This window comes from Sinohyriopsis cumingii, chromosome 11, assembly GCF_028554795.1.
Source record: "Sinohyriopsis cumingii isolate HCF-2022 chromosome 11, ASM2855479v2, whole genome shotgun sequence".
Classification (NCBI taxonomy): domain Eukaryota; kingdom Metazoa; phylum Mollusca; class Bivalvia; order Unionida; family Unionidae; genus Sinohyriopsis; species Sinohyriopsis cumingii.
Window position 1 is genome coordinate 101,889,580 of NC_142971.1, and position 14,640 is coordinate 101,904,219.

The 14,640-nt window shown below is 34.5% G+C and overlaps 1 protein-coding gene across 2 annotated transcripts in view; it reads left to right on the top strand.

Moving 5' to 3' along the window:
* The window catches only part of LOC149789178 (ubiquitin-like modifier-activating enzyme ATG7), a 76,566-nt gene extending 66,140 nt beyond the window's left edge, over positions 1-10,426 (top strand). For both annotated transcript variants that reach the window (XM_089975319.1, XM_089975320.1), the window contains exons 16-19: positions 839-923; positions 2,615-2,695; positions 6,152-6,271; positions 9,476-10,426. In XM_089975319.1, the coding sequence (XP_089831445.1) occupies positions 839-923; positions 2,615-2,695; positions 6,152-6,271; positions 9,476-9,559 (370 nt within the window). In that variant the 3' untranslated portion in view covers positions 9,560-10,426. The remainder of the gene's footprint in view (positions 1-838; positions 924-2,614; positions 2,696-6,151; positions 6,272-9,475) is intronic.
* The last annotated feature ends 4,214 nt before the right edge of the window (positions 10,427-14,640 follow it).

A 14,640-nucleotide genomic window follows, 5' to 3' on the forward strand; every position in this document is an offset into this window, starting at 1 on the left:
CACTTTTTTTCAAATCTGAAATATGAATATCATGTACTAATATTAAAGATGAAGACCAAGACCTCATTAACTCCAAAAAAACAAATGTTGCCCTAGACTGCTACATTGAAGCCCTTTCAAAAGATTTCTTATTATGATATCAGCATTGTGCAGATTTTCACAAAACTGAACAAATCATTGAACTGAGTATGTATTCCTTTTGAAGAAAGAATGGTTAATTTCAAACTTCACCACTTCATTGATGGTTAGTGACATGTACTTTTTAGTCTGGTTTACAGCCTATAACAAATGACATACCAGCATGACCTGTAAAATGGTAGCCAGCCTCATTGTTTGCATTTTTGAGGGGTTGTTTACAAACAGTCTTTACTTTTTAGTGGTCATGGTTGCAAAAGATTATAAGAAGTCATTGGTGTTTGTCTCTGTTTTTGCAAGACAGTAATTTATAGCAATGCTGGTTAGAACAATCTTCACTTTGTCCTAAGTGGTCATGTTTACAAAGGCTTCAATCAAGGTCAGTCGATTTTATATCAGTGGTATAATCCATCTCTGCAACCTTAAAACACTGAAGATAAACTGACCTTGCTGATAGACTCAAAGGATGTTGATTTATGTTTGCTTGGTATCTCCTACATACAATCTAACTTACAAATTTACAAATAGAGCCTTTTGATTCTTCAGAATATATTCTGGTTAAAACTTTTTGTATGATCGTAATTTAGTGACGAAACTGTTTGTGATTTTATACATGTATGTATAAGAGAAAGACATGATCCTTATCATTTTAAAAAAAAAAATTTATGATCATTTTTAATTTTTTGATGGTCAATCCTTACAGTACTGATGCATCAGCAGATACAAGTGTTGGGGAGGAACATTTGACGGTCGATCACCGTAGTCCACTTGGTCTGGTTCCACATCAGGTCAGTGAAATTCAACCTTAAGGAAGATTGGCAGTTAAATTTCTGAAAATTTAAGATTTTGAAAAAAATGCATTCTAGCAACAAAATTGTATAGTTCTAAAGTTTGATCTTAAATATAACTTTGATCCAGTGAATTTAGAAACACAAATATTTTATGCTGTATTATTTGTATCACTATATTCATACTCAATTCCAATGATGTTTTGTTTGGAGTTAGACCATGGGAATGAATTTATATTTTGATAATTCAAAGCAATCCTAAAGGATGAAGAAATTTTAAGGTTCCTACTAATTTGATTGTACTATATTTTATAAATAAATGTTCTTCGTTTTAATAAACTGCATTGTCCAAGAATAAATTCATAGCTCATAAATGTAAACAGGTTCATTTATTTTCTACTACTTAGTTTAAAACCATGGAGTCATAAAATTTGCTAAGAAATAATCTAACTTTAATTATTACCTGTTTTACTCACTTATGTAAGTCAAGTCCTGACTTAAAAATAAGCAATATATAGTAATAATTATAAGTAAAAATTTAAAAGGATCTTATACTATTATGAATAAAATCTTAAATTAGTCTAGAAAGTTCTATCACAAGTACAAAAGCATAGTGTTCCAAATGAATTTCGGTGGTGTTTGGAATGAATCACAATCTTGAATGTGCTGATGTTCAAATAGTCTTAAATGTGCTGTTGTACTTGCAATCTTGATGTCTCACAATGATATAATTAAGAAGGTCCTTGAATAAATTCACAGTAATCTCAAAATAGTGATTAGTCCAAATGAATCAATGAGTGCTTTGTAATTCCAGTGAATGATTTAAATAAATAAATCTTCCCAAATTATAACTGAACAGAACTAAAAGACTGATTCCAATAGACAGAAGTTAAAATAGGAATGACATAATTGTGTTCAATTCAAACATATATAAACTGTCAGCTGACTTAAGACACAACAAAATGCCATGGATCTTGGTCATTTACAGTGTAATTTTTCATCAAATTCATAAACAAGGTCAGGTCTGTTTATACATTTTAGCAGACTACCTGGCAAAAGACAGGTAGATAATGGATTTTCCATGGGGAAAACCAATGTCCTGAACTCATATCCAAATAATATATTAATGTATTAGTCAACAATCATGGATAAAAGTTAGCTATGTAATTATTTGCTTACAAATGACCCTTATAACCTACAATCATGGACAAAAGTTAAACACACAATATAGATATTCACAAAATAAGTTTGAACCTGCTGGCAAATCTGGGTTTATGCAGTTTGTTATGAGTAATCATTAGAACAAACAATATACACCATGATCTGCTGGTGCTTTATGTGATAACAAATTAGGGTCAACATTGTTTGCAGTTGGCTTAACTTAAAGGCAAGTATATATGGCACTATTAATTCTGAAATGTTATATATATTACAACCAAAATGTAAACCACATACAGCAGCAGTGACAGGAAAGTACAATAGACCAGTGTCTCTACTGAATCTCATATTGGTTAATATTTTTTTGGCAAGTTTTTATTGTGGCAATAATCTTGGAATTCTTGCAGCTGAGCAACTCTGCTCCTGGCTATGTATACATGGCCAGCTTTATTAGCAAAGGTTTGAGTCAAACACAAGAAACCATTATTAGTCATATGTATATATAATAATCAAGAATCTTTCTCCTTTGTTAGATTCGAGGATTCCTGTCCAGATTCCACCAGCTACTGCCAGCTAGTAGAGCCTTTGACAAATGTACAGCTTGCTCCAGAACTGTATGTGCCTCTTCATAGATATTGCTGTTAACAAAGATAATAACAATAACATAGATATTACCAGTAATATAAATATATATTACCACTGACAGAGACAGATATTACCACTAATATAGATATTGTATGTGTGTGTGTGTGAAATTTGGATTTTTAATATAGCTTTAATAATTTTTCAGTCATATTGCTATGATGTCTGCAGTGTGGCAGGTTATAGTGATGTCTAGCACTGGGACATCATGCCACAGACATGCAGCATCATGTCCCACCCAGTCACATTATCCTGAGTGCTAAGCAAGGCAGTTAAGTCTTTATGGAACTGTTACACTGCATTGGGACCACTCCAGTGGCCTAAGTGTTTAGAGCATCTGCCTAAGATACAGGAAGTCGCAGGTTCAAATCCCAGCCGAATCATACCAAAGACTTACAAAAATGATACTAATAGCCGCCTTGCATGGTGCTCAGCATTAAGAGGTTAGTGTTAGGACTGGTCAGCCTGCTATCAGGATAATGTGACTGGGTGGGACATGATGCTACATGTCTGCAGCATGATGCCTCTAGTGCTAGACATAACTATAAACTGCCACACTGCAGACATCATAGTGATATGACTGGAAATTTTTTAAAGCTACGTTAAAAATCAAAATCACACACACACACAGCATTGGTGTCAAGCTTTTTTGGTGGCAAAAATACTAGTACTCCTTCTCATTTTGCTGGTGAAGTATCTGCACTTCCATATGTGACTAGATGTTGCTATTATTTAAATATATTATTTTATTAAAGTAGGAAATTGATTATTTTTGGTGAACTCTCCATTGTACAGAATATGTCATTTCAACAGTTCTACCAGCATTTATAATTTCATTTTCTTTTCAGTGAAATTGAAACAGTGATTATCACTCTCAATAAGCAGTCGTCTCTACAAAAGTATTTACAATTCGGTTTCCAAATCAAGTGACAAATTAATTATCAATAACTAAACAGGAACAAGGTTTTGCCTGTCTGCTGGAAAACACTGTACAGGTAAAAGCAGTGCTTCCCACTTAGGAAATACAGTATTATAAAACTGATATTTTTGTTATAGGGAATGCAAACAATTGAGGGAATTCAAGATGGCCGCTATCGCTTAACAGACTTGATGCAGCTGTTCTGTTTTTTGTGCCGTTTTCATGATATTTGTGCTTGTTGCCTGTCTTTGTCTACGTTATTGTGTTCATTATGTATTGGCTGTTCAGTTCATATGTGTTTCTTCATCTCCTTGTTTTGGAAACAAGAACAATTAGACTTTTTCTCAGCTGTCTTGCTCCACTCCTACAACTTCTATTTAAACAAACCGCCATCACGTAATACCCGCCCAGTCAACCTGTTTATGCTATGATGGACCCTCATTAATTACTTTAAATGACCACTCCTTGGCTCTCCACACTACATTGTGCTCTAGACTAAACGAATTGGGACTACATTCATCATTACCTAAATGTAAACAGAAGCGAAAAAAGAAACGTTTCAAGGCTGGCTGGCGTAAAACGGAGAATTCCAGTTATCTCCCTTATGCCCTTTCCGGCTCTACAATTTAAAAATTCGACCATTAATTTAGATAACCTAATTCAAATCCCTATTAATTCGTCAACCTTTGTGTCAACTATCCAAGAGATACCTCTGCGTATTGCATTATTCTATGCCCAATCAGTAGGACCACCGGAAAAGCGCACAGAAATAGTTAATTTTATCAATGACCAGAATATTGACGTCTTTTTCCCGACAGAAACATGGCTAAAAACATCAGGCAGTGAGCCCAAGTGTGCGGATCTAACACCAACTGGTTACTCCACCAAGTTTTTCCCCCGTAACTCTCTGTGGAATTGCTGTCAAAACAAAGAACTCCAAGATCAAACGTCTTAACCACACCACAACATTCAATTTCGACCACACATCGTTTGAACTAGTCCAAATCACACTCACATGGGAGCAAAGGTCAGTCCATTTTTGTTTACTATACTGCCCTCCTCCTAGTAGAAAAAACAAGCTGACTGAATCTCTCTTTTTGGAGCAGTTTCTGAATCTCCTGGAGTATGGAAATTCAATAGGTGGCAACCTGATTATTCTTGGAATTTCAACTTTCACTTTGACTGTCCCGGAAACCCAAACACATAAAAACTCCTAGATTCCATTAATGTTTTCAACCTCAAACAGTCAGATAACCAACCCACCCATAAACATGGTCACATTTTAGACTGGATTCTTCATAGACCTGATGATAACATTCTATGTTCCTCACTGGTATCCCATGAACTTGCATCAGATCACCTCTGCATTATATGCCATCTTGACATATCAGTCCCTAACCCTCCACCTTTATCTGCTACTAAGAGAAACCTCTATATGATAAATAGAACCAAACTAATGCATGACATCCAAGCAAACCTAACAACTTGCTTACCTCCTACTGCAGAACAACTCGATAACTGCCTGCATTCATTGCTTGACAAACATGCTCCAGCTACCAAGAGTATCAATTCAAAAGTGTTCTCCATGGTATAGCAGTGTTAGGGACCAGCTTTGCACTGCTAAAAGAGATGGCCGTACAGCTGAAAGGCTTTGGCTTTCCACCAGACTCACTATTCATAAGCATATCTATGAAGCCTCTAAGAAGAATGTCACAAATATAGTCCATGCAGCAATATCAGCCCACTATACTACTAAGATCCAGCTGCAAATAGCTCTTCGAGATTACTAACAAGCTAATGTCAAGGAACAAATCTACACCATTTCCAACTACCTTTTCACCAGTTGACCTTCCAGACATGTTTGTAAATTTCTTCCATGACAAAGTACAGATCATTAGAGATAAGCTTGACACCACAATTTCAATTGACTCGTTGCCACCATACAGTTGGGATACAGAATTTGAGCAGCAACCATTAGCAGCATTTGAACCTGTCTCTATGGATTTCGTATGTACAATCCTGATGAAGAGTGCACCAAAGTCATGTGAGCTTGATCCAATTCCAACATCACTGCTGCTTGAGTGCTTAGATCCAGTATTGCCTTCACTAACTGATGTTATTAATACCTCTCTCTCATCCGGGGAATTCCCATTATTTTTCAAAACTGCCATTGTAAACCTCTGCTGAAGAAACCAACACTAGACCATAACGATTTAAAGAACTACCACCCAGTTTCTAATCCCTCATTCATATAAAAAATCTTAGAAAAGGTTGTTCTATCCCAGCTTGCATCTCATCTAAATTCAAACAGCCTTTTTAGCAATGCACAATCTGCATATCGCCCTTGTCACAGTACTGAAACAACTCTTCTAAAAGTAGTTAATGACATTCTCTCTGCTTTGGATAGCGGAAAGATTACAGTCCTCACCCTCCTTGATTTGTCTGCAGCATTTGACACAATAGACCATGATATATTACATCACCGTCTCCAGCATGTATTTACTTACAGGTAATAAAAGGATACTTGGAGGGAGGCTTTAGATTTCTTTTGCAAGCTTTTAATGAACCCAGTTATTTGGAGGATTTAACAGGTCTCACACAGATGCATCAAGATACAATAGATGCTGAGGTAAATAATACAATTTTTCATTGTTTACTTTTTTGGAAATAATTAACAGTTGACATTGAATGAACAGTCAAAAAGAGGCTTACCTGACTTCTTAAACTAACAGTCCACCATTTCACTAAGTTGGTTTATGTAGAATCTGAGCTATCTGTCAATATTATATTATTTCCATGTTATTATTTTGCAATGATACTCTGACAATTTTCTTTTTCCAAAGATAAAAGCATAATTAATGTTCATAACTCTTGCTCATAATAGAACTCATACAAGATTTTCTTGATATAAACCTATTTACCAAGTTTAATCAAATTGGATGAGAAATCTGCATCAAGAGAGGAAATAAAGCACCACCAGTGAGATGCAAGATCATCTCATTGATATTCGCAGATCTCACCAACTGTAGAACCTCTCAGAGACAATGATGATATAAGCTTATTTTCCATCTTGGAGCAAAATCTAGTTTCTGAAGAAATTTGGCCTCTAGAGTGGTGACAAGCTCAGCCAGTCAGATACAAGATTACCTCATAAATAGTGATAGATGTTGCTAACAAGCAAACTAATCCAGCATCTTGAGAATATAAGTCTATATAACAAGTTTCATTAAAATGTGATAAGAAATATAGTTGCTTGAGTGTTGACAGCATCAGCCAATCATATTCAATGTCAAGTCATTAATATGAGTGGATTTAATTCATAATCATATTCAATAGAGATGTTGACAATATGCGTAGGTATTCCTTGTAATAAGACTCACTAATACCATGATGATGTTTGTCTATTTTCCTTAAGTTTGATTAACATTTTGATCATAGAAACATGCTTTTTAAGTATCAAGAAGTTCAGTCAATCAGATGCAAGATGACCTAATAAATATGTGGAGATCATGTTAAAAACCATTGAATATCGTGATCACATAAGCCGATATACCACGTTTGATGAAAATCAAATCAGACAAGAGTCAATAAAGTGCCAGCAAGCCCAGCCATCTGGCTGCAAGATCACTTCATTGTTATTTGGGATCAATGGGTACCAGTCTGGCCACCCAGACCCAACAAGGCTTTGGAAATACTCAACCCGACTGAAGAGTTCTCTACCAGGTTCCTGGCCGGGTACCTAGACCCAGTACCTGGCCAAATTTTCCCTTCCCTAATTATTGTGTATGGGTCTTGCTCATACTTGTATTTTTCTAACCTCATGATGATAGAGGTCTATTTTGCCAAATATCATCAAAACAGAATCAGAAATACAATATCAAGAGAGGCAGGAAGCTTAACAAGCAGATGCTAGATCACCTTATTAATATGCATCAATCTCATTTATTATTGAACTCTGTTGATATCTTCACCATATTCCAAATTTGGTCAAAATCAGATCAGAATTATGGCCTCTAGAATGGTAACAATCAGATGCAAGATTTACCACTCTGATGGTCTAGTAGTTAGAGCATCTGCCTTGGATGTGGGAGGGCGTGGGTTCAATCCAATCATACCAAATCTCTAATCCTTCTGGATGGATGGTCATTTTTTTTATGGAGTTTTACAAAAAGACATGTTTTCTAGTTGGTCCTAAATGAAAATGATGCCAATCAAACATCCAAAATGACCATTATGTCAGCCATCCTCAGTTTATTATTATACTCTTAAATGGATGACCATATTGACAAGGGGTTGAATGATTACTTCGGATATCTAGTTGGTCCTGGATGAAAATCGTGCAATCATATATCTGTTGTGGTCACCACAGCTGTCGCCTTGAAAATCATGTTATCGCTCAAGAATTTCACGATTGTATGTATGTGTGTGAGGGGGATTGGGAGTTTGTAATACACTCATACAATAATATGCATGTGAACTTGTGTGGGAGTTTGTAATACACTCAAACAATAATGTGGGGGAATGGGAGTTTGTGATACACTCACACAACAATATGCATGTATAAGGGGGTGTGGGAGTTTGTGATACACTCACAGTAATATGCATGTGTGATGGAGAGTGGGAGTTTGATACACTCATACAGTAATACACATATACATGAGTGAGAGTTTGTAAAACACTAACACAGTATGTGAGTGGGAATGGGAGTTTGTAGTACACTCATAACAATATGCATGTGGCTCAGGGAAGTTTGTAATACACACACAATAATGTGCATGTGTGTGAGGGGAGTGTGAGTTTGTAATACACACATGCAGTAATGGACATGTATGTGAGGGGAATGTGAGTTTGTAATAAACACATAATAATGTTGTTGTTGTAGGGTTTAACCACATTTTTCAGCACAAGATAGGCTATACATGGCGGCCAGTATAAATGGTGGAGGAAGAACCTGGGAAAACCTTGGAAAGAACTAACAAGCCACAAGAAGCTACTGGCAAGCTTTCTCACATATCCACACTTGCCAAAACCGAGACTCGAACCCACGCAAACAGAGGTGAGATAGCAGTGATCCGTAACGGTGAGCACATTACACCACTTGGGACCCCACACAATAATCTGCATGTGTGTGAGGGGAGTGTGAGTTTGCAATGCACAATAATGTGCATATATGTTAAGGGAGTGTGAGTTTGTAATACACACACACACACACAATAATGTGCATGTATGTTAGGGGAGTGTGTAATACATACACACAATAATGTGCATGTGTGTGAGAGTGGGAGCTTGTAATACTCACATCCTTGAGGGCCTCCATTGTAAAAAAAAAAATCTGATGTTAAAATGTTCAATTCTTATTTTGAAGTTGAATTGTATGTGATCATCAAAATGTTAATTTGTAACCTGACCATCTAGATGTTAATTTGTAACCTGATCATCTAGGTGTTAATTTGTAACCTGATCATGTAACCTGATCATCTGGATGTTAATTTGTAACCTGACCATCTAGATGTTAATTTGTAACCTGATCATCTAGATGTTAATTTGTAACCTGACCATCTAGATGTTAATTTGTAGCCTGACCATCTAGATGTTAATTTGTAACCTGATCATCTAGATGTTAATCTGTAACCTGATCATCTAGATGTTAATCTGTAACCTGATCATCTAGATGTTAATTTGTAGCCTGATCATCTAGATGTTAATTTGTAACCTGATCATCTAGATGTTAATTTGTAACCTGATCATCTAGATGCTAATTTGCAACCTGATCATCTATCTAGATGTTAATTTGTAACCTTCACAATCTAAATTAAAATTCTTATTATTGCAGGTTTGGGACATAAATGAGGATGAAGAATTCAGCAGTATGGATACCAGTTCAGAACTAGAATTTAAAGACATTTCTCCTCTTTAAATCTTTAACTTGGCTTTGCATGAACTTTAATCAATTGAATTTACCTTATGATCAAGCTGAGTAGAAAAAGACACACAGGACAGGCTGACAGATGGAAAGGTAGAGAATAAGAAAGAAACTTAAAAAAACAATGGACTGATGGAGATTAATCATCTTGACTCCTACACTTTATAAGGGAATATTACACTACATTAAAAAGTACAGCACTCTCAGTTTGGATCAGCAACCTATCTAATGTAAATTAAAGGCCTTATTTTTGAATGCTTCTGTATATTTCCTTGTCCACAGTGACTAAAATTGGTTTCCTGTTGAAAGATAGTATGTAGATCATGTGTCAGTTCTCTTATTTAACTTTAATGACATTTATGTTGAATAGTAAATGGTTACTTAGGATCTTTGAATAATAAAATCAAAACCAAACTTACAGATGAAAAGTTCTTTATTAATAATAGATCAATGTTCAGAATTACTTTCAGACATCTGTTAGGAAGGTTAACATACTTTTGAAAAAATTATGACAGAGATATGAGTGATATTCACTTGCAGGTAAGTGTTAATGATACAAAAGCATAGTAAAACAATATAAATTTATACCAATTCATCAATTCTATAAGATGTATGTAGACAAAACATACAAAGGAGACTGGATGCAACAATGAAAACTACTTGAGAAATAACGAAGATACACTGCATTTCTTGGTTGATAATGCATGTCCAACTGTAGACCTGAATCCGTTGTTACATACTGTTATGCTAAATCAGGGTCTGTGGCATGAACTGAAACACAGCGTATCAAGGAAATTTTGTAATCTCTATCTGAATTGAATTGCGATGATGTGCATTCTAATACAGTAAGTGATTTTTGCATCTCCTGTCTGATCTTATTTTTAGCCCATCCGATCACTGGATTCTAAACTTATGCTTGGACTCAAATTTTGTTGGTGAACCCCAGACTAGATTTACCAGTGCATTATGTGGTGGCAGATATCTGGGTATACACAATTTACAGCTGGTTATACACGATATACAAGCAAATATAGTCAATTAATGTCATGGCTTTAGCATTAGGAATCAGTTTAAATTTTTTTTAAGATTGACAATTGGTTTGAAAGAACAGATTAAGCATCAATTTTAATCAGTTGCAGATACTTTCTACATTTTTCCTGGCAAGTTTCTTTTTCTATAAATACTTTTAAACATGAAATGTTGCTTTGTGTCCTAGAGTCAATGGAATTCCAGTTAAGTGAGATATGTGATTGACAACTAAAAAGAATGGTCTATCTAAAAAAGCATGTTAGGTTGCAATACACTGACAACATTAAAATTAATGGTGTAAAAAGAAAGATTTCTTAAGAAAACAAAATTTATTTATTTTTAATTAGATCATTAATATTTGAAAATAATAATCAGATCCCTGTTGGTTAGCTTTGCCAACAAAATTTTTATTATTAAGATGTTAATTAATCCCACTATTGTCATGACCAGTTTTAAGTTATGTACACACATACAAAAATTGGGTTTTCTTCACAGACATACCTTAGAAATTTTACATAATTTATAAAAACTTTTAAATGGCCTAAAACTTTTTAACCTTTCCATTGTTTAATTATAGATTGTATTGCAATATGCAAATCGTAACTTTGCAGAGCTTGCATAAAAAGTTCTAAGTTGGAACATTACTTTTGTAAATTTATAAATCTGCAATATTAGATGAGCTGCCTTGTAAATTTCCAACCTTTGACATGGAAAGAAGGTAAACTAAAATGCTAAATCACAGCTGTCATGCAAACATTTTACTGTTCATTTTTAAAGAGAATTTTAAAGACATGGTACACTACCATCATAAATAATGGAATTAAATTATTCTGAATCCACTATTTTTTGTGGGGGGTATAAATTCTTTTTAATCACATTTTAAGACCCAACAAACAATGATCTCGCATTTAGAAAAATTATTATCCACTTGCAATCCACGAATTGAAGTACCAATGAAAATCAATTTCTGCGAGGCCTTGACAAGTGATATTATAGGATTACAAACTAAAACACTTTTAAAAGTATGCATATTATCAAAAAGTGTTATTATTTCATTAAGTAATTTGTTCCTAAATAACACACAAATTGGAAAAAAGATAACCCTGATAGTGCTTACTTTGATTAGACATGTACTGCAATAGTATTTGAAAAATTCCATATTTTGTTACAACTTTTTGTTTCTTTGAATGTTCAACAAAACTAATCTGTAGTTGCATGTGCTGTGCACCAGACACCTCTACATATATCCATATGACAGAAATTAAGGACAATTTGGATAAAGTTTACGGATGTAATTCTCCATCATATCCTACACTTTCATGGTGGTTTCATTGTTTTAAAGATGATCACGAACCCCCCTTCTTGAAGACCATTGTAATTGGTAAGCCGGGCAGTTGATGAAGATGCTCAGTGTAAAGTGGAAGATATCATAGGTACTATTCAGTAGTTTTTAATGTACTGAGAATCATTTAAAACTTGGAAGGTTTGTGCAAATTGTATCTGATCAAAAATAGCTAATCGCCAAATATTGAACAAGTAACCCTAGATCTTTGAATAAGATTGTCACAGATGATGAAACATAGATTTACTTTTTGAACCCGACTTATATGTAAATAATAAAAGTTTGGATTGAAGAAAACAAGCAGAGACCACAAATCTGTCAATATAGTTGGGATGTCAAGAATTTATGTTTCGATGAAAAAGACCCAGTCATCATGATACCTGTGCCTGATGCTGCTAATAGTTGTGGAAAACTAGTGAACCACCTAGCCTCGTATTGGTACCCGACATATGACAACATATCAGCACAAAAACATGCCATTGTGACAGGCTTCTTGAAGCAGCACAGCATCCAAACTTTGCCACACTCTCCAGACAGCCCTTATTTAACACCAAGTAATTTTTGACTAGATCCCATTATTACAGAGCATCCAAACTTTGCCACAATCTCCATAGAGCCCTTATTTAACACCAAGTGATTTTTGACTGGATCCCATTATCACATTTGCTGAGGGGCAAACAATTTCAAAGCCACCATGCAGTTGGATGTGTATGAACGAAATACTAAATAGTGAATACAAAATACCATTTAATAACTGGATAATAAAAAAACTTTGTTGTATGGTGCACTAATATTCAGAATTTGTTAAATACCCCATGCACTTGAATAGTGCAGTGAAAGTGCATGAATTCTCCAATGAACTTGAAAATTGTCACACCAGAATATTCACTTAATGCCACTTGTGTAATCATTTTTAAATGAGCAATTACATTTGTAGAGGTTTTTTTTCTCCAAAGATTTATTTTTGTCACTCAAACAAAAGGAAAACAACCGATTACTCTCACTCCATTCCCTTTGTATGTATCATATACCATAACATTTTATTTCAACTGTTTACTACCTGGTTCAGTGATGCTTTGAATACCATCATGTGGAAAACATTTCCCAGCCATTCATTTTGACGTATAATTTTTAAGATTCATGTAGCTTGGAAACTGAGAAGAAACAATGACACAAATTATCTGTTTATTGAATAAATTGCACATCCTTCACAGGGCACCCTGACTAATATTATGCATCTTTATATAATGGTGTCAAATGTTGTCATTAGGGTGTACAGGCAGTATTTCTGTAAGTGATGAAAATGGAGATCTCACACATGAAAAAAGAGAAATAAACTTATCACTTCTATCACAGAGGCATTTATGTTTTAATGGAAACCATTGCCTAGCCAGGTCTATCGATAACTTCCATTTTCACAAGAATTTGTGGCCTGCATTATTTTTATATTGGTTAAACAAACTATGATGTGGATTAACTGGACATTCTTCACTCACTCAGACATCTTTAGAGTTATGAAACTTTCATGTTGTCTGCACAACATAGTGGGCCTGTTAGAATCTTCCAAATGTAAGTGAATGTAATGCGGAAAATCTAACCCAGGAGTACAAGATTTGAGACATGATAAGTCTTATTACTCAAAAGTTAGAGAGTGCCTATTCAGTCCATATACAAGTTAGGGAAAAGATTATATTTCTTGCTTCAACTGTTTCAACCAAAAACATGGCAGAATATGATATGTACTATTATCACATTACTTTTTGTTCATTGATGAGATCAACTGGCTACACATTGCACCTGAATTTAACTAACTCTAGAATGACATAAATTTGTCTACCCAGGTAAAAATTTAACTCCAAATAGATACATACGGTGGCGAGAAATAGGAATAATTTTCTTGCTCTCGAGGCCAGCATCACATGAGGTCAAGTTTGGAAAAGCATTAAAAAGGTTTGTCTGCTGCGCTTTCTTGGTGCTTGCACAGACAGTGATTCACACAAAAGATGCATTTCATAAACTGCTTTTTTTAAATCTGGAAAACCAATTTTACAAAATCTAGGATTTGTGTATCTATCCTAACAATGGAATATTCTAAGATATGAAATAATAATGAGGTAGAACATTTCAAATTTTCAACTTTAACAAGCAATTAAAAAATGTAAACTTCTAGCTCTGGACTTTGAAGGGTTAACATACATACCATTCATTACGCTGTTGGTGTAATCATTACACTTTTTTTCTTCACCAAATTACATGTTACGCTTGCGTGTATACGGATTATACTTTTTTGGTACATTAAATAAAAAATAAAGCAATAAAAATGTGGTTTGTCATTTTTATCATCCCTTTAATTCCACTCATGTAAATTTGAGAATATTTTTAAAAAGATGACTGCTGCATAAGAATACCTTAATTATACTTTCCTTATTTGCTATTTATAGAAACTGTGTATGACCCATTTAAGAAAACAAATCAGTTTCTTCAAAATCAACTTTGCCTCAAGGATTCATTATATTGGTAAACTGGTTAGGTACTGGACCAGTCTATACTTATAAAAAATAAAAAAAGACCCCAGATGTTAAGTGCAACTCTTTACAGTGTGTGTTGTGAATGTTATGAGATGGAAAATGTTAGCGCAGATGATGTTTTCAAACTTCAAAGCATGCAAGATCAGAAAAAGGATAGATCAACACTGCTTTACAAA